At 38.6% G+C, this 20428-nt stretch overlaps 1 protein-coding gene across 1 annotated transcript in view; it reads left to right on the top strand.

Moving 5' to 3' along the window:
* Window positions 1–17657: 17657 nt before the first annotated feature.
* The window catches only part of LOC104585582 (RNA-binding protein BRN1-like), a 41537-nt gene continuing 38766 nt past the window's right edge, over window positions 17658–20428 (top strand). Inside the window, exons 1-2 of the mRNA XM_010242520.2 lie at window positions 17658–17955; window positions 18156–18238. Coding sequence (XP_010240822.1) covers window positions 17787–17955; window positions 18156–18238 — 252 coding nt within the window. The 5' untranslated portion in view covers window positions 17658–17786. The remainder of the gene's footprint in view (window positions 17956–18155; window positions 18239–20428) is intronic.

Genomic DNA, 20428 nt, shown 5'->3' on the forward strand with positions numbered 1-20428 from the left:
TTAATAATAATAATAATAACACAAGTTGCAGTGGTAGTGGCGGGAAGACAAGGAGAGAGAGAGAGGTCGAGTGGGGTAGGGGTATTTTTGACTTTAGGCTACATCAAAACTCGTCTGAACATGTTAAGTGACGGGCCTGAGTCTTAAAATTTCAGTTTTCAGATCATATTTCAGATGCAACACCAAACAAAAGTGGCGTCTACAAAGCAATATTTTCAAATTCAGAGGTCTGAAAAGTGTTATCAAACGCCACCTTAGGCTCCTGATGAAAGTTGTCATTTCCAAGGTTTTCAAAACCGGACCAAAAAAACTAGGAATCAGTCACCTGTTTGATTCTGTTTTACCTTAGATTGTCTTTTTGGCCAAAAATCGTTGATTTGGTCAGCAAACTGTGACCTGGGCAATCAAACCGTTCAAATCGTCCAACAGTTTTTGGATGTTTTTAATTTTTTTTATTTCTTTTATCAGAACGGATCGTCCGTTCGGTTCTAATAGTCAGACCATTTGACCGGGAACTAGACCCCTGAACAATTTGTTATCCGATTCGGTTTTAAAAACCTTGGCCATTTCCATATTCTAAAGCCACCTAAGCACTTTTAATTTCAAATTCATATAATTTTTATTTTCAATTTCCTTGATGTAGAAAGGGCAACGGGATAAGTTCAAGCCATACTCCTCATTCCCAATTTCAATTTTAAAACAAATCCCTATCCTCAATCCCATCCTCATCAGGGGTAAAAGATAGATGGAATCCCCATTGGGGACCCAAATCCTCAAATTTTTAAATTAAAAGCTTTTTTTGAAAAGCTTTATCCCCACCCCCACCGGGCAATGTGGGGAAAACAGGTACAATGTGGGTTTAAAATGGATTGGTCGGGTAATATCAGAAAATCATTAAAAGAAGCTCATTGCTCAATATCCAACATATATAGCAAAGTTCAGGCAACCACCTTCAAAAGACGAGGCATCAGCGCACCCAATGGCAGTAAACGCAATTTGCACCACCTTCAGCACCCAATACCTAACCGAGTTACTGTGCGGTTCCAAATACCGAACCCACAGGCCGTTATACGTCGGGTTTTCCCTTCTCCCTTGCTATTATTTTTTTGAAGGCAAAAGACCTACAAGCATAGAACTGGAGACCAATTCATTATCAAACCTGTTTTGAATTACAATCTTCCAATATTCCAATAAAGCTTCATTTAAGAGCACGCTAGGCCAACAAGTGGGTTGCCTTATTATTGGTGCGAGGCATGTTTTTTGAACCGCCGTTGATCTAGATGGTCAGATTAATTGGCCCGAGAATCATTCAGATAATCAGTTCTATTTTACCCTAAATTTAGTTTTTCGTAAAAAATCGTTGAATCGGTCAATGACCGATTGACTCGGGTGGTTGAATTGTTAATTTGTCGATTTGTTCAATTATTTTTTGTCATTTTTTTTATTTTTAAATTTTTATTGTTAGAACGGGCCATTTATTCGAACCAAATGGTCAAACTGTCAACCCAGAAATCAGTGGCTATAATGGTTCAATTTCGAAATCACTTTTTTAAAATCATAACATGAGGGAGTCCAGATCACCTGCCAACAAAACATGTTCCAACCCTCTACAAGCATAATCTCACACCGTACATTTCATATATAGCAGGTTCTACTATCATAATGGGTCCTAGTCTCATAGTGGCATTTACAGTGTTAGATTAAATTGTAGAAGGTTGGAACATGCTTTATTGATAGAACATCTCAACTCGGGGCAAGGTGCCATCTAACTGAGTAGTGAGGGAGGGATTTGCACCATGAGTAATTTGCAGCTAGTAATAACAGTTCTAATTCTCCAACGAGGGACAGAATCAACTTCCAACATATTCGAAATTACAGTTTAAGAATCACCCTCTAAATTAATATTAAAAGAATATTAATTGAAGGGAGATCTGTACTGCCAAAGACATGACAAGGTAACTTTATATGAATTTTGACAAATACCACCTGATTGGTTTAGTACTATTATGGTACAGTTCCATTAGTTACAACTATTATGATACCGTTCCATTAGTTACAAGATTTTGATAAAATGGAGCCAAAGCTTCCATCCCCGAATTCTTCGTCAGTCTCTATCTACAATCTCCATTGAGGTGAAAAATTTTGCATGAATTATAGGCCTGAATGTTGAGCCATTGGTCATCATGATTTTCAAATCATTATTGATCCAAATGGACAAATTGGTTCTGTTTCACCCTTGAATCGATTCTTTCCTAAAAACAGATGATTTGATTGGTGATTTGTTTAATCAATGGTATTCGAAAAGTTGATTTTGAATTTGATATTTAATATAATCGAATTTAATTCAGATAATTTAAATATCTAATCGGTTGGATTCGGATATCCCATTCATACCGAATAGTTAATTGGATTTGAATTCAGATATGACTTGATTCGATTCAATAAGTATCTGAATTCGACCGATTATTTAATTTTTATATATAATATATAAAATATTTTATATAATTTATGTATATAATAATTAAATTATATAAATAATTTATATATTTATATACTTTATATTAATAATATATTTATTAATTATCTAAAATAATTAATTAATCAAATTCAATATTCAAATATTTAATCGAATTTGAATTCAAATATTACTTAATGCGATTCGAATTCGATCCATTTACACCCTTACTATTGATTCAGGTAATCGAACTATCGATTCATTCAACTTAAACAACAATGTTTTAACTTTTGACCATTTTTGTTTTAATTATTTTTTATTTTTTAAATTAGCAAACAGTCCATTCGAAATAACTAAATCGCCAACCCAAAAATCAGTGGTCACTGGTCAAAGCAGTTACTGTTCCTGGTCAGTTTTTAAATTAAAAACATTGCGTTAATTAGTCGAGCTTCTGTTGCTACTTACAAAAATAGTGTAGAAGCCGCATCCGGCAATATAAATTCTGCAGGTTACTGTCGACGACTTGGGTTTTCTTTCACAGTTTCACCTGCTGTTTCCTTCCCCCTGGTTGCGTCTTTGCGATTTCCGAATATCCAACCATTACGTTACCCAAGAAAATAAAATAAAAATAATTAAAAAAAAAAAAAAACAAGAAGAGTATTGAAGGGACAGCCTGGCACACTTATCTTTCTATCGCTACCTACACGCGATACTACCCAAATTATCCTTTCTTCTCATCTTCGTTTCTCATATTTTGCTCAGAAGCCAAACTGTGTGGTTGCTCGATTGGCATGTTAGCCAGGTAGTTTGTGTTTTGTGTCAAATATCAAATATATATATATACCGACAGCAATGTAAATTCAAATACTATGTTACATATTTATCTATTTTTCGGTTTATGAATGTAAATATGGTTTACATTTTAAATTGTTTTTGCATTCATCATATTTGGTTGAAATCGATGTAAAAGTGTGGGCTCATCAATAAATGCTCTAATTATCTTATGCTAACTTTGGTCAAAAAGTTAATTATCACTAGAACACAAAATTGTATCCAAAAAATAGGTACAGTAATGCTCTATTTTCAGAGTGCAAAAGTGTCAGCAAATATATTTTTGCTCTGATAATCATTATTTTTTTATATTTCAAATAAACACTCGTAAACGCAAACCGAGGTATTGCATCGCAAACAAACGAAGCTTTAAGGACAAATTTCTTAAACTACCTTTATGGTTTAGCTAATTGACTAAATATACCTCTTATGTTTGACTATTGCCTAATGCTATATTTACTGCTTCTGACAATTGATTAGCTCTACCCTTATCATTAGTATCCATTAATATTCCGTCACATGTGACATATAATTTTTTAAACCCAATTTTACCCTTCATCCCTCTCCCTCTCCCTCTTCTCCTCCTCCTCCTTCACAGTCTTCTTCAAGAGAGCCACCAGCACCTCCTGCCAATTTACCAATGAAAACCCAGAAGCACCACTTTGTGGTGAAGAAAAAGTCCATCTTGATGGCAAAAAGAGTTATCCCTCTTTTAGTTGGTTCTCTCCAAGCCTCAATCTCACCAAAGACGGCTCCCGATAGAGGCACCTCCACTCTATAGGGTTCAAGCATGGATGTGGAAGGGTCGGCGATGATGAAACAGGGGTGAGAGAGAGAACAATTAAACTGTTCATCTAGATAATAGTTCACCAGATAATGTTTTTAAATCCTAACTAAGGTTCGACTATAATACCACAAAAACTTACAGCTAATCTAGCAGAATTAGTCGCGTGATAACCTCTTTTATTATATCGGTTGATTGGCCACAAATCTTTCCAATATCTTAGCTAACTTAACTCACACAAAGATGGCAGCGGCAGAAACCACGACCTAAGCTAATTCTTTCTTTTTCTTTACTTTAATAATAAAAACACAAAGAGATAAAAGGGGATTTCAATTTCTTCGAGCATCTAGTATGTATGTGCGGGCCCAACTATCAAATAGGATAAAATTTTCACAAATCAGATTCAACAAAAGAATTGCACAAATGAATGGCAATACAATCAGATTTTTATCCATTCTTATAGTTTGAGTTGTAGATTCTATAACAGGAGACAAATATTAAAACAAAAAAACAACTAGATCTAACTCGTTAACTAATTTAACAGTCAGTCTAGATCTAGCGTAGATCTACAATTTTAATGATGTTTTCTACTTCTTCCTCCTCTAGGTGACTTGTCCCACAAAAAATCATCTCAAAGAACGAAACAGGGGCGAGAGGGAGAGAGAACAAAGGGGACGGAGAGAGAGGTCAGATGTGGAGGGGTCCGCTGCCACTGCTGCAACTTGCAACAATGACGGTGATGAAAAAAGGCGAGAGAGAGAGAGAGGTTGTTATGCATATGTTCAAAGCTCTCCGCTCAAATATGCATTTATTCAAAGCTCCTCCATACCTACCCACCCCATCTTAGATGAAGGAACCCAGATCTGGACCTGGGCAATGAAGACAAATCGAGGAAGATTAACAAGAACCAGGGGAACTTTCAATTTGACCTAAGGGCTAAATGAGCATATCAGCCCTTCTGTTAATATTTTAACGATAATGGTAGTTTTCCGAAACAGTAGAAGTAGCACTAGACAATAGTCAAACAGGAGGGGTATACTTAGTCAATTAGCTAAACCATAAGGATAGTTTAAGAAATTTGCCCTTTTATTAATCATTACTTATCTCTTGCATTATTATGTGGAGCTAGGTCGAATCCTACTACAGTACCTTGTATTTTGTGTCTAGTGCCACTTTGGTTTTAAAATTTTAAAATACGATAATTCAGTACCCAAACTTTCAAAATATACAAATCCAGTACCTATCATTAACCAGCTGTCAGTTATGTGTATCACGTGATGACATGTGCAATTTAAAAATTTTGAAAATGTCAAAATTACCCTTTAAAATATTGTTCATCATCTTCTTCCTTAGGAATTAAGATTGAACTGAAGCAATGGTGAACAACCCCAAACCCATTTGGGTTTCAACACTTGCCACATTCATTAACTAGGGATTTAAGGGGAGTCGTTTGGTTTTTGTAGGAGTCAAATCATTACCATTCCCTTGCAAAATTGTACCAAAAACTTATACCTCTATTTTATCTTCTTGAAGAAGAAGATGATGAACAATGTTTTAGTTTTGAGAAGGGCATTTGAATGGTTGGTAAAGAAACTTAAATGACACCCGAAAGGCATTTGTGTATTTTCATATTCCATTTAATGGCAGTTACTAGATTGGCACATTTTGAAAGTTTGGGTACTGAATTATCGTGTTTTAAAGTCTAGGGACCAAAATCGCACTAGACCCAAAATGCAGGGTACTAATTGGGAATTTTCCCAAAATTTTTCATTGGATAAAGATCTTCTTAAACCAAAAATTCTGCCTACATATCATCCAATCACACATTGAAAACATCTTCCATACATGTGTGTAGGGGTGTCAATTGGATCAAATTTGGTCCAATCCGATCTGGCCAATATGAGTCCATTATAGATGGACCAAGTCCAATATAATCCGATGAATATTTTAAACCATTTTGGATCAGTCCAATTCAATGTCTGGACAGTCCAATCTGTTCAAATTGGTTTTAATTTAGACTTGTTCCAACCCAAACCTAGTCCATTGACACTTGTGCTCTTATCTTTTATCAATGGACTAGATATTGGTTCATTCCAACCCAATCCAATAGGAATCCATTACAGATGGACCAGGTCCAGTCCAATCCAATAAATGTTTTGGACCATTAAGTTTGGACTGGTCTAATTCAATTTGTCATATTGGTCCATTCAATCTATTCAAATTGATTTTGATTTGGACAGGGTCCAACTTAAAACCGGTCCATTGACACCCCTACATCTACGTGTATATTAAATTTATGGAAAAATATTCCCTATTGGTGACTGGGTTCTCACACTTAGAGAGTGTGTAGAGTTTTTGCTTATAAGGAATCCCATCATGTAGGTTGCTTACCTAGTGATTGGCTTGGCCAATTTTTGTGGCTATAGTATTTGCTGCATTATTTATTATTAATTTTTGGTTTCAAAATCAGCAATCTTTGGTTTCAGAATTTAAAAAAAATATATATATATATTGTAATTAAGTGTGTGAATACTTTTACTTCTCTTATTAGCAATTATAATATGTTGGCTTTGCTTGGCATTGGTTCAGAACATCTCACCCATGGTTTTTGAAAACTGAACTACACCAGATAGTTGGGCCAATTGACCAGGGAACTGATCAGGCAACCAGTTCCATTTCACCCTGAAACCTCTCTTGGGTCAAAAATCATTGATTTGCCCCGTGAACCACTGACCTGGGTGGTTGAACCGTTGACCCGAACAATAGTTTTGACCATTTTTATTTTAATTATTTTTTAATTTTTTAAATCAGAATTAATCATTCATTCAAACCGTTTGACTCGAAAACCAGTCCCCATAATAGTTCTGTGTTCAGTCTGATTTTTAAAACCTTATCTTACCCATGAAACCCATAAGTAAAATATTTAAGGGTAAAAGATTTAAACCTCCCCTCTAATCTTTTATAGGACTTAAACTTCCGACTTTCCCGTTAGAACAACATGTCGTTATATTTGACAAAATACATCAAAAGACATTTTTACCCTTCATCACTCTTTAAATTTTCAAATAAAACCACTGAAGCTTTAAAGTCAGGGAAGAAATGGGATGTGATGGCTTACTAACCTGTCCCTTCACCTGAAAATAAATAACGTTGTATGTTCTGCTTAATTATAGACAACACAAAAGTCTTTGATTCTTCAACTTCTAGGTTTCAATGCCTACCCATTGGGTTAGTGGAGGAAGTTCTCAAGTCCCATCCGACTTTTAAAACTAGAGAGAAGCGAGTCTTTGCAAATTATTTACGGAAAACTCATTGAGTTATGAAGTGAATGGGCACCCCTTGGGGTTGTTTTCTTTTGTTTTGCAAATTACTTGCATATATTGACTCGTGAGATGAAAATTAAAATTAGATAGTACTCACAAAATAAAAAAAAAAAAATAGCACAAATACCATACGAGACTATCTGGATCACGATTGGGGTTTCTAATTGGACTAAAACCCCCTCGGACTAAAACCCCCCTCATTGAGATGGGTTTTATTGAACAACCAAGTATGGAATGGTTATGGAATTACGCTGCAACGGGTAAATTGTTGATCCAAAATGCTAGAAACGACCCATTTTGATAGTCATTTGCATCACCTTTATTGGTTTGTAAAGTGGGATGCAATAGGCGATGGAGGATTAATTGTTCATTAATTGGGTCCATTCTCTATCAGGAACAACAATGAGTGAGCTCGTGTTACAGTTAGTATATTGTCCTCCTAAAAAATTTGAAAAATAACGATGGATGCAAATGTATTTTTTATCCTATAAGGACAAATTTGAGATTTTCAAAAAACTTAAATTGCACATTATGTCATGTATAGACCTGTTCATGGGCTGGGTGGCCCGACGGGCCGGCCCGGCCCGGCCCGACCCCCGGACGGGCTTGAACAAGATTTTTGGCCCACGGGCTTAACCTCGGGCCAAAAAGCCCGGCCCACATAAAATTCGAGCCGGGCTCGGGCTTTGCCAAAATAGCCCGGCCCGGCCCGACTTATAGTTAAACTTAAGTAAACCCGGCCCGACCTATAGTTAAACCTAAGTAAAAACCCTATGTGATGTCTATTTGAATAAATGTTTTGATTTGAGGTCATTGATTCACTTGTAGACCCATTGTTCATTTAAATAGGGGAAAAAAACATTTAAATTAAAATAGAAAATGTCAGAAAATTTTGAATTTCTTTTATTAGGTCGGGCTTCGGGCTCGGGCTCGGGCTTCGGGCTTTTCATCAGGGCCGGGCTCGGGCCCAAGTTGTAGGCCCGTTGGTCGGGCCGGGCTCGGGCTCGGGCCTAACAGTTTTCTGTTAATAAAGAGTCAAAGCCCGGCCCGAGCCCGGCCCATGAACAGGTCTAGTCATGTATAACAGATACGAATGGAAAGTTAAGAGGAGGTTTTTGTCCGCTAATGTCAGCATATTGGGGAGCACTGTTTTCAAAAACGGATCGGACCGGATGGTCAGACTGGAAAAATCGGGACCGGTTCTGTTTCCCCCAAAACTGAATTTTCTTAAAAAGCCATTGATTTTGATCAGCAAACCTCTGAACCGGGTGGTTAGTCATTCAAACTGTTCGAACGGTTTTAACCATTTTTTTATTTCTTTTTAATTTTTTTTATTTGTTGTCATTAAACGATCGGACCATTCGATCCGGTAACGGACCCATGACTGATTCGATCTCCAGGTCAATTTTAAAAACCATGCTGGGGAGGTTTTTGTCCCCTGGGGGATATTTCAGAAATACCAAGGGTGGTTTAAGTCTTTTATCCAATATTTAAACAACAAGCATTGATATTATATGATACTATATTGAAATATTTTGATTCTTTTATGGCCTGGACGTGGAGTCAAGACTAACGCTGACATTATACACTAATAGATAGATGTTAGTTATAAGTGAATGTCTTGAAAGGGAAAGCAGTCCTGAATTGGATCAACTACAGTACATGATGGTTTATGTTGCTCTTTGTTTGATATGATTGATAGCCAATGATGTTTCCTGGACAAGTAATTTATCCATTGCCATAGGATGTGAATGAGATTGAATTATTGCTACCAACAAAAGGAAAGCCTGTTAAAGTGTTAATACATTGACAAGATGGTTGGATTGGGAATATTTTCCATAAATGACAATATACAGCATGGTTTTCAAATCGGACTGGACTGAACGATCAAATGGGAAAACCGGGAATCAGGCAGGTGATTGGTTTTGTTTTTTCTCAAAACCAGATATTTGCAAAAAAAAAAATGTTGATTTGGTCAGTAAACCGCTGATCTAGGCAGTTGAATCGTTTGACCATTCAACGGTTTTGATCATTTTTTTATTTTTTTTAAATTTTTTAATTTTTTTGTCGGAATGGACAGACCGTTCGACACGATAACCGGACCCCTAACCGGTTCGTTCTCTAGGTCGATTTTAAAAACCTTGATATACAAAGTTCACATCAGCACTCCAAAAGGGGGTGCCCCATAACGCCCCACAGCACATCCTAACAGTGTATTGGGAACATCATCGAGAGATATTCCCATAATGCTCCACAATATATCCCAACCATATATTGGGAACATCATCGAGAGATATTCCCATAATGCCCTATAACGCCCCATGTATTGGGAATATCATCTGGAGATGTTCCCAATACACAGTTGGGATGTGCTGTGGGGCGTTATGGGACTCCAATATACAATGAAACTAACACAGAAGATGTCAATGGTTGGATGCCTTGTTGTCAACCTGTTAGCACACTCTTTACTTGCATCAATCTACAGTTCTTTGTGGTAGGGAAACTCAAAGCCGAGAATTTGAGTCCAAATCCATCTCCCGCCAACGGAAGTCCCTTCCAACACATTCCAATGTGATATGTATCTGCATATCATGTGTGGGGCCCATTATAAGAACTTGGCCAAAGGGGTGGCAAATGGATGGATTGGATTGGGTTGGGTTGGGTAAGGGTTGAATACCAATCCACTCATATTGACCCACCAACCCACCATGACCCATCATCAATCCTAACCATAATCCACCCTGACCCACCCATATTGACCCACTTGACTCATCCATATTGACCCTTAACTACACTCACCCATACTGACCCACCTACTCTCACTTATAAATACACAAGTTGGTCAGGATGGTCCGCATATCCAAAATAATAAAATTTCAGAGAATAATATCTCTAAAGATTGCCACGTGACAAAAAACGAGTTAAGTTAACTCATATACCCGAAAATGCAAAAATTGTAGATAAATGCAGAAAATAGTAAAATACCAAAAAATTACGAAAATACAAAAAATACTAAAAAATTACAAAAAGAAATCAGAACTTTTGCATAAAAAATCAGAAAATATGTAAAAATACCAGAAAATTATAGGAAATGCATGAAAAACACAAATTATGCAAAAAAGCACCAAAAAATTTAGAAAATGCAGAAAAATACCAAAAATTACAGGAAATGCAGAAAATAACAAAAAAATTGCAGAAAATGCAAAAACAATGCATAAATTTTATAAAAGTGCTTTCACAAAAGTACTTTTATGAAAGTACTTCTGTAAAAATGCTTTTGTAAAAGTACTTTTATAAAAGTTATTTTATGCTTTCATAAAAGTTTTTTCGTAAAAGTACTTTCGTAAAGTGCTTTTGTAAAAGTACTTTCATAAAATACTTTTGTAAAAGTACTTTCATAAAAGTACTTTTATAAAAGTGCTTTCGTGTAAAAGTGTTTTCATAAAAGTCTTTTTCATAAAATTGCTTTTGTAAAAGTGTTTTTGTGTAAAATTGCATGTTAACATGAAAGTTAATAAAATTTATTTTACTTCACTTTTAATCTCAAAATTAAATGTGTCATGGTGGGTTGGAAGTGTAATGAGGTGTGAGCACGGTAGGAGGCTTGAGTTCAAATCTTTGCAACTTTTATTTTTTGAGATTTGGCAAATATAGATAGAGCTGACTTTGGCCCAATCCATCTTGACCCGCGCAACCCATCCCATCCTGACCCTAATGGGTACCCTCAACCCAACCCACCCTTTTCACCGACCCTAATGGGTTAGTCGATCCATATATGACCCACCAATAGATTGGGTGGGTACTGGTGGATTCCAAGGTGAATGGGTTGGGTGGGTCAAATGGGTTGGGGTCAAAATTGCCATTTCTATGGCCAACCATACATATTATGTGTGGTGACATGGGTGATAGTAATATTCTGACTCCAAAGAATCACACATTACATATTGACATGAATAGTTAGTCAACCATATCATCTTTCCACGTGGCTAAAAGAAATGATGGAATAATGCTTAAAGCCCATTTTTTTCCAATATTTTTTTTTTACAAGTAAAATTAAATTCTTCCCTTTTACCCGAGTGTAATTCTGAATAAAATCAAATAATCTTGAGGCTTAATTTAGAAAGAGTATAAATGCAAATACATACAAAATTTAAAGTTTTGCACTCTACATATTTGCATTTACTCCTTCCAAAATTAAGCCTCAAGATCAAATAAGATGGTTTAATTTTATTCAGAATTCCATTTGATTCAAGAAAAAATGGAGAGAAGATATTTTATGCTGGCTGAAATATTCAAGTTATATTTCAGTTGGATTAGTAGTTCCAACTTCCAAGAGAACTTGGAATTCCTTTAAGTTGTTGCTGCTGTTTGTTCACATGTAACATGTGGAAAGGTTGGATATAGTCTAGGCATTGTGAGGTTCAATGGTTTTTGCTGTGAAGAAGTCAGAAATAATAAGTGAAGATGTTTCACTAAAAAAAATCTTGTATCCATTTAAGAGACAAACACAACCTTAATTAATTTCAATTTTTACAGTACCTAATTTTCACCTGATAATTGAACAATCTTCTTAAAAATCCTCACCGAATGTAATTTTGTGAGATGGAAGTTAGAGCCAGAAATTAACAAGGAAAAAGTCAATATTACATATTATCCCTGTCTACATTGACTAGCAGCACCAAGTAGCAGGCATTATAGCAAAATCCCTACAGCACCTGGTTGGAATGGTTATTAATATTTCTTTAACCTCCACAAATCTTGTATTCTAATGTTCATATAGTAGGTGTTTTTAACCGATGCAATTTCTTCATGCCACATCAGCAATGCTCAGACTACGCCTTAGAAATTGGGAAATGTATGGTACGAGTGTTTTTTTGTTGTTGCTAACAATAATATGCTGATATGGCATTGAAAAAATGTCTATGTGGCAGCAACATCAATGATAACAAATAGAAAAAGAAACATTGTTTGAGAAATGGCATGCCAATGTAGCATTGTTTTCTCAAAAAACATCTCTCAAGAAATGGAATAGACTAAAAAACATGTGATAACTGCTGGAATAAGAGTGGAAACTACAAATCAGAATGCTAAAAAGAATTCAACATAAACAGGTTAAAATACAGAAAACTATGTTGCCCGATCCAAGGTGTTTCGAATAGATAATACAATCAGATAATCTTGCTAACTGGACGAGACCGAGGTGGAAGGATGAAGTCGCGCACTAAGATCTACAATCAGGAGAAAGGTCAAAGAAACGATTAATTATTCCCTGGGTAGGTACTCCGATGCTCAAGTTAGTTGGATAGAGAAAGAGATGGTCGGGCCAAGCAGATTGAGGTAATGCTGGTTCGAGTTGAAGAGATATAGTGCATAAGTATTCAAAGAGTGTTCTTCCAAGAGTCCCTTACCTCGAACAGGGAATATCGAAAGGGCTTCCCGGGTTGTCGGGATGAGGTCGTCCGTCGAGGTCTTCGGGAGGTTTCCTCTTCCTCGGTGGAGTCCACTTCCTTGTCCTTGTAGGACACTCTTTCTTAGTCGTGCTTTTCCATTACACGTGGCGTCGACGTGGCTAGAGAGAGAGGACGGCCGTGGAGGTTGCCACGTGGCATCCTTAGCCAACTCAACTATCACCTGAACACCACTCTCCTAGTTCTGAAGTCAAGGAGTGTAGTGCTCAGTTGTGACTAGGCGTGGAAGGGCTCTACGATCCTATTAAGGAACTTTAATTTCTTCGAGTTGACTAGCCTAGAGTTAGGCTAGTTTGTTGGGCGGAGGGTTCTTTTGCAATGAGAAGTTGAACACTGAGGAGCGCAGTTCGCTCATGTTGGCATTCATAGCTACTGACTGGTTTAGAGCTCGGACCTAGAGGACCTTGGCATTGAACCTCGCCAAGTATTCCCTCAAGGTCTCTCATTTCCTTTGCCGCAATTGCATGAGGTTGATTGATGTCTTCCGATGCCTTTGGCTAGTGGTGAACTGCACCAGGAACTGTGTCTCCAACTACTCCTAGGAGGATATGGACCATGGAGGAAGGGAGGCGTACCAAGTTCTAGTGACTCCGTGGAGGGTGGCGACGAATACCTTGCACATGAGGCCTTCGGAGGAGCCTACAACATCATTATCGCTTTGAACCCCTCAATGTGGTTGTTGGGGTCCAAGCCTCCATCGTACTTCTTGAGCTGAGGAGGTCACCATCTAGCTAGAGGGAGCTTGTCGACGATCTCTTGGATGAAGACGAGCTCTTTGGCAGGCTATTGACCGTGGTGCTACTCTGTGGGTTGAGCCGTCGGAAGGGAAGCACTTCTATACCACTTGGTTGTGCTGTAGTTTGGCTAGCCACTCTCTTAGTTCTTTGATCTTAGCATCTTTGTTGACTAGGGCCATGTTCGCAGACTTCTCCCCTTTTGGAATTACAGGCCGATCTTAGACCAAGCTAGATTCGACTATCGAGATTGGTGGTTGCTGTAGACATTGGCCGAGCCGTTCTTTCACTGGCACCCGGGCGGAGTGAAGGGATCTATTGTGGGCGTCATGTGCACGAGGCCGGGCTAGGGAGTCAGGTCTTCTGGATGGCTGTAGTCATTCGCGGTCAAACTAGGCCCTGTACTTGTCTGTGTGGCGCCTTTTGGGGTCCTCGTTGTGAGGATTGGCTATAGTAGGTGCCTACGTGGTAGGGCATGTAGCTTGGGGAGGGGTGAGCTGGTTTCCCTAGCGTCTCCATCATGGCTAGGATGTGGTCGACTTTCTATTGCATGGCTTGGAATTGCGCAAGGTCGACCACAATCTAATGTTGGGGCTACCGAGGTGGAGAGCTGCCAACTGAGCGGGATCTCTGAGATGGGGAACATGCTCTGGAGTGGTTGGATGTGTTTTTAGGCATAGTTGCTTTAAGTGCGTGAAAAGGTGTTTGGGAAATGGCTTTTTGTACACTTCCCATAGACGATGCCAATATGATGCTATTCGATCCGAGGTGTTCCGAATCGAGGTCACAATCAGATAATCCTGCCAATCAGACGAGGCCGATGTGGAAAGACGAAGTCACATACTGAGGTTTGCAACCAGGAGAAAGGTTAGAGACCCGAGTAGTTATTCCCCAAGTATGTACTCTGACGCTCAAGTTAGTTGGGTAGAGAAAGAAGTGGCCAGGCTGAGTAGGTTGAAGTAATGCTAGTTTGAGCCGAAGAGATAATGTAGAAATATTTAAAGAGTGTTCTTCCAAGAGTCCCTTACCTCGAGTGAGGAATACCTATTTATAATTGGTTGTCCGTGTCCTAGGTGGATAGGGCTTCTAGGGTTGTTGAGATGAGGTTGTCCGTCGAGGTCTTCGGGAGGTTTCGTTGTCCCGACGGAGTCCACTTCCTTGTCTATACAGGGCATTCCTTCTTAGTCATGCTCTTTTGTAACTCGTGGCGTCAACGTGGCTAGAGAAAAAGAGCGGCCACAAAAGTTGCTACATGACATTCTTGGTCAGCTCAACTCTCACCCGAACAAAAACCACTTGGTAATTTGGATGTAGTGAAGCTTAGGTCTTCGAATTTTCATTTACTAAAGAGAGCTACCTGTATTTTCAGATTCCAACACTCTTCTCCCACCATTAGGATTCCATCACTTTTTGAACCTCTTCCCTCTCTTTTATTCTATCTTCAAAGTCCAAGTTTCCGATTTTATTATGGATATGCTATTTCTTTCGACTCTTTTTCATTTTGTCTTAAACAAATGAAAAGAAGAAGGAGAAAGAGATTTCAAAATTTGAGTTTTGGATATGCAATAACGAGAGGGCAAAGTGGTCTCATAAAAATTCAAAACTGATGGAATGCCAACACAGGAGCCTAGTGTTGGAATTTGAAAGTACAATGTAGCTCTTTGTGAGTTGTGACAAATGAAAATTTGGGTACTAAATGTCAATGCCCCCGGGATCTCGTAGAAACAAAATGCATTCCTATACATTGGAACCCACAAAAAATGTAGGACCTGCCATGTATGAAATGTGCAGTGATCATGTTGGAAAGGTGTTGGAACAGCACACTACCTATACCACCACCTTTTAACTTACACTTTTACAATTTTATAGGTATGATCCTGCGCTTCCTATTTGGAGGGGTGCCAACTGCCAAATGACAATCTTGACAACTTGAAGGAAATTTTAATGATATATTGACAACACCCCTAATTCAAGCCATTTTTTAAGTTTGGGTTCTTCTTTACATTACGCTTTTGGTGTCCATTCAGCAATTATCAAATGCCTCTCTAGTTGCAGTTAATGAGATTGGACAACTTTTTCCTATAGATCATTAGGTTGGTGATTGAAATTTAAATCATCTGGGTCAATGACTCAACCTATTTTGTCAATGGATCTACATAGATCGACAATTCTGTCTAGGTTGATGGGTCGTCGACCGAATCAACATTTTTAATTTTTTTGTACGGTTGACTATAACTAGGATTGTGACCGAGTCACCGGAACACTGACCCCACTGGCTGGATCAACGACCGATTGATAACATTTGGTAGTAATAGGGGTATGATAGATTCTTCATAATAGGGTTTATTTGGTTTACGGGAATAGGGTCTGGAAAAAAGGTTCAAAGTATCGATACGTATCGGTTCATATAGGCTGATGCGTATCGTTCTGGGACCCCTCTAATACGCCCCTATAGTGGGTGTATCGGGAGTCTGAATGGTTCAGAGGGTGGAGGTGACCTAAACTGACCCCCCTGAACCAGTTTCAGAAAAAAAAAACAGTACCGATTCACCCAATACATCCATACCGATATATCAATATTTTGAACCTTGGTCTGGAATGGTCCAAATTATTTGATTGGAAGAAATCGGAATATCATTCCTATTCCTTGTGAAATGACACTCTCTAATCAGAAGAAATGGACCATTCCCTCCCATTTCCTAGAGAATGAGAATTCATAACTGATTCGGATTTTAATTCCCATCTGGGCCAAACAGGTGAGGGAAATGGAACATTCCGATCTCAAGATTTATTTTAATTCCAATTCCAATTCCAATTGTTAACCAAATGAACCAAACGGATCCTTAAATTTGGGAATTGGGACAAACGTGCACAGCCCTGGAGTGCCCTCCACTAGAATGTGCCCGATCTGACCCTCACTCAATTACCAAAAACACTGAGTCTGTCCTCCGGCAGCAGCAATTGGGGGCAAAGTTCTAATTCGGCCCTTGTGCCATCAATGTTCGATATACATAAAGTTGTGCCATCAGCTCTATCCACGCCAAAAGCCCATCATCATCAACTATATAAAGGCCTCTGCTCTGCTTTTCTCATGATTTTTTGGTTATGTTTTATGTTTAAAAGGTATGTTTTATAGACTATGCATGAGATATTTTTCGTTAAAGCACTTTTTTTATCAATATAAATTTATTCTTATTCAAAATTAAAATTTCAAATTATTATATATATATATATATCATAGATAATTATGGATTTCAGGTCTAATCAGGTCAGACCCGATTGTCAATAGGATGGTTTTGGGTTGGTCCATGGAGTGAAACCGATTTAGGAATGGTACAGCCTGTCCGAAACTAGATCCAACGCATTTACAGCTATATACTTAAGCACGGTTTGGACTTTGGAGTAACCATTGCGCAATTTAAAAGGGCGATGGTAATGGATTGAAATTGTTTCAGCTTTCAGGCTCTGAACCGTTGAACATGGTGATTTGTCCTAATCCTAATTCCTAAATCCTTGTATTTAACGTATTGGGAACCTTAAAAAACCCATACATGTCCTACAATACGGTGTGACACGCTATCGATACCTGTACATAAAATAATCATGCCACGTGTTAATATAGGTGGGGCCTGACTCTGAGTGAGTGTTAGGTAGATTCCAATCTGAAGTAGAAAATCAACTTCCATGTGGGGAGCTCCTCATTGGATTGGATGATTGGATTTGGATCCAGGATCCAGCTTCTCTTTTTCGAATAGAAAAAAGAGCGGCTTCAGCCTTCAAGTGCTCGACTTCTTTTTCTGTCCAATAAATTCAAACTTTTCAATGCCACGCTGTTAGAACAAAACGCCGCAGGGGTATTTCTGTCAAGAGAAAAAGCAAGTCTCCAGTTCGTAAATTTCCTAAATCCAGGACCCAAATGTATCTCTGTCCGTCAGTTACTTCTCATATGTACCGCGTAGACAAAATAGTAGGTCATTTCCGTATTTATGTTCAAGTTCCGGGGTATTTACGGACTTCAAACCACAATTGGAATTTATAAAGATCCAAGTTTGCCCCTCGAGAGAGGTTTCATTTTCCACCAACAAGAACGAGCGAATACTTGTTTAGAATTAGAAGGAAGGAGAGGAGAAGAAGAAAGATCTCCGGTTGCAAGGAATTGCAGAGCTGTGCAGGGAGCGAAGCTCGGCACCAATGGAGGAAGCGCCGAAAAGCAAGAAGCCTAGCGGGGAGAGCGTTAAGCTCTTCGTAGGTCAGGTTCCCAAGAACATGACTGAAGCTGAGCTTCTTGCAATGTTCAAGGAGGTTGCTCTGGTAGACGAAGTCAACATCATTAAGGACAAGACAACTCGAGCTTCAAGAGGTCCGGGAAATTCAGTTTTGAGCTTTTAACTTTGTATTTCTTTCTGCATTTTGATTATTCCGCCATTTGTCTCGACCGATCGCGATGCGTGATCTGAACGATTTCTTCTATATGCTTGGGATTTTGTAGCTCAGAATGTATCGGTTTCCACTTTAGATCCTACTGCCTGTTATTTATGTTGTTTGAATTCGATTTCACAGGATGTTGTTTTCTGATCTGTCCGTCGAGGCAGGAAGCAGATAAGGCTGTTAATGCGTGGCATAACAAGCGAACGCTTCCCGGGGTGAGTTGGAGTTCGACCTCTCTTAGGTTCTACTTATTGTGTTCTAATTGAATCGGGATGTGATCAGTTGATAGAATTCATTTTTTTAATAATTTTTTATTTTGTCTTATTTGGACATGCTGATGTGTTTGTGATGTCAAGATAAGAAATTCGAGCTCTGGGGGTTGAAGTTGCATTTCTCTAAGGTTTTCCATGGGTTGAATATCTGTTTTAACCATTGCAACTTTATGTTATGTATCTAGCTATATCTGATGAACATGATGAGAGCAAGAATAAGACAATGATAACCTTAGGGCAAAAGAGTAAGACCAGGACTTTTAGGCAAGGAGCATTGTGATGCCATATGATGTCACAATAAGTATGATATAAGGTAGGCAGGACATTTGGGATAGGGAGCAATATATGTAAGTCAGAGACAACACTCATGTGAGTTGAGGCCTTGAGGGACGTTGCAATGCAAATTTGCTAATTTGTTTTTGGTCAGTAATACAATAACCCTTTGTCTAGCTCATTGAAATTTCAAGTTTTTTTTAAACGTCTTAACAACACAATTAGTTATTTTAGTTTTAGGTTCTTATCATTCTTAACTCTTGACGATGCACGATGTGGTGCTCTCTGCTGGCAGACAGCTTGGATGTCGGACTGAGTAGGTCGCCTAGTCAAGCTGCAAGAGAGAGAGAGAGAGAGAGAGAGAGAGAGAGAGAGAGAGAGAGTGTGACCCGGGGTGGGCACTCCGATGCTTAAGTCAACGAACAGGAGATGTGATTGCAAGAATGCAAGAGAGCTAGAGTGCTTGAGAGCTAAATCACGTGTACCTTCTGAGGTTGGAGATGAGGCCCTTATATTGGTGGGCTGCTGTGAGCCTCACAAAATGCGTCTGGGATCTCCGGCTCGTCTGGTCTGGAGGTGGACTTTGTGTAAGTGGGTAGTGCTTATAAAGTGGGCGGGGTGATAATCGGCTCTTCTGACGTGGTGTCATGATCCCAGGGAAGTTAGAGACGATAGCCCGCTTAAGGAGGAGGTCACTCAGCACGTTAGGCAGGTCACTAGCTGAACTCGGTTCAGGTCGGCAGAAGCGGGTCGCCTCTCATGCCGACCTGATGTCATATTGAGGCCGGTGTAGTTCAGTGGAAGCAGGTCGCCTCTTACACTGACCTGAGGTCCTGCCTAGCTGTTCGCAGTTCGGTCTATCGAGGTGGTGCCAAGGTCGCTGGTGCAGTTGTGAAGTGTCCAGAGTGGCCTGTTTACGTGGTGTCATGATGTCATTGGAAGATCAAATTATCCCTCATCAATTCTCATCTTTATCTAAGTTTATTTTATTATTTCTCTCTTTATAATTGAAAATTTATGGATTTTGTATCCATGTATATCTCATTCTGGCCACTCCTGAGAATGGAACAAAGTTCTGAAACTTTGATTTTTTTTGGTCAAAATTTAACTCCTTGCCTTCATTGTAGATTCCTGATTTAGTCTATCTCTATTCTAAAGTGAAAATATATAGTCATTGTTGTCATTTACGTCATCATCATCATCATCATCATCATCATCATCATCATCATCATCATTCTTCTTCTTGCCTTATTGGAAGTTGGAACTCTTTGGGCCTGGGAAAACAAATCCTTTCTACTGCTTTGTGATTATAATCATTTTAGAAGTAAATGCTTTCTTTAAACTCTAGTTTCAAATCATCACTACAATCAACTTTCCTTTTGGTTTGCCTCTTGCTTTCCTCGAATTTTCAACTTGAACTAATGCTACCATTGGTGATGCAGGCCCACCCTAGTAAGTCTAGCACTTTCTCGTGGCAGGTGTCCCATTACATGTGTGGTCTCATGCTTATGGATATTTACATATGTGTAATGGGATGCCAATCACAGACCCAATGCATGTGCATGACAAGTTCAGCACAAACAAGTGCAGTAGATCCTGATTCTACCGAGTACAAGTCCAGTTTAACTAGGTAGGGCCTACCAACTCTTTTGGGGCCAGTCCCATCACTTAAGGCCATTGCCCTTTATACTCAGCCCATGGTCAAGATCAATGCTATAAACTAGAATCAAAAGATTCCAACAAGAGAATATTTCAGAAAACACTTGGGGATATTTTTTGTGCTTTTCCATTTTAGTTGTTAGTTATTATTTTCTGTCTTATTAGGTTGCTGGAGTAGCAAGCTAGTATTAAGGTTTCTTG

The sequence above is a fragment of the Nelumbo nucifera genome, chromosome 4 (assembly GCF_055504915.1).
Source record: "Nelumbo nucifera cultivar China Antique chromosome 4, China Antique-T2T, whole genome shotgun sequence".
Lineage (NCBI taxonomy): Eukaryota > Viridiplantae > Streptophyta > Magnoliopsida > Proteales > Nelumbonaceae > Nelumbo > Nelumbo nucifera.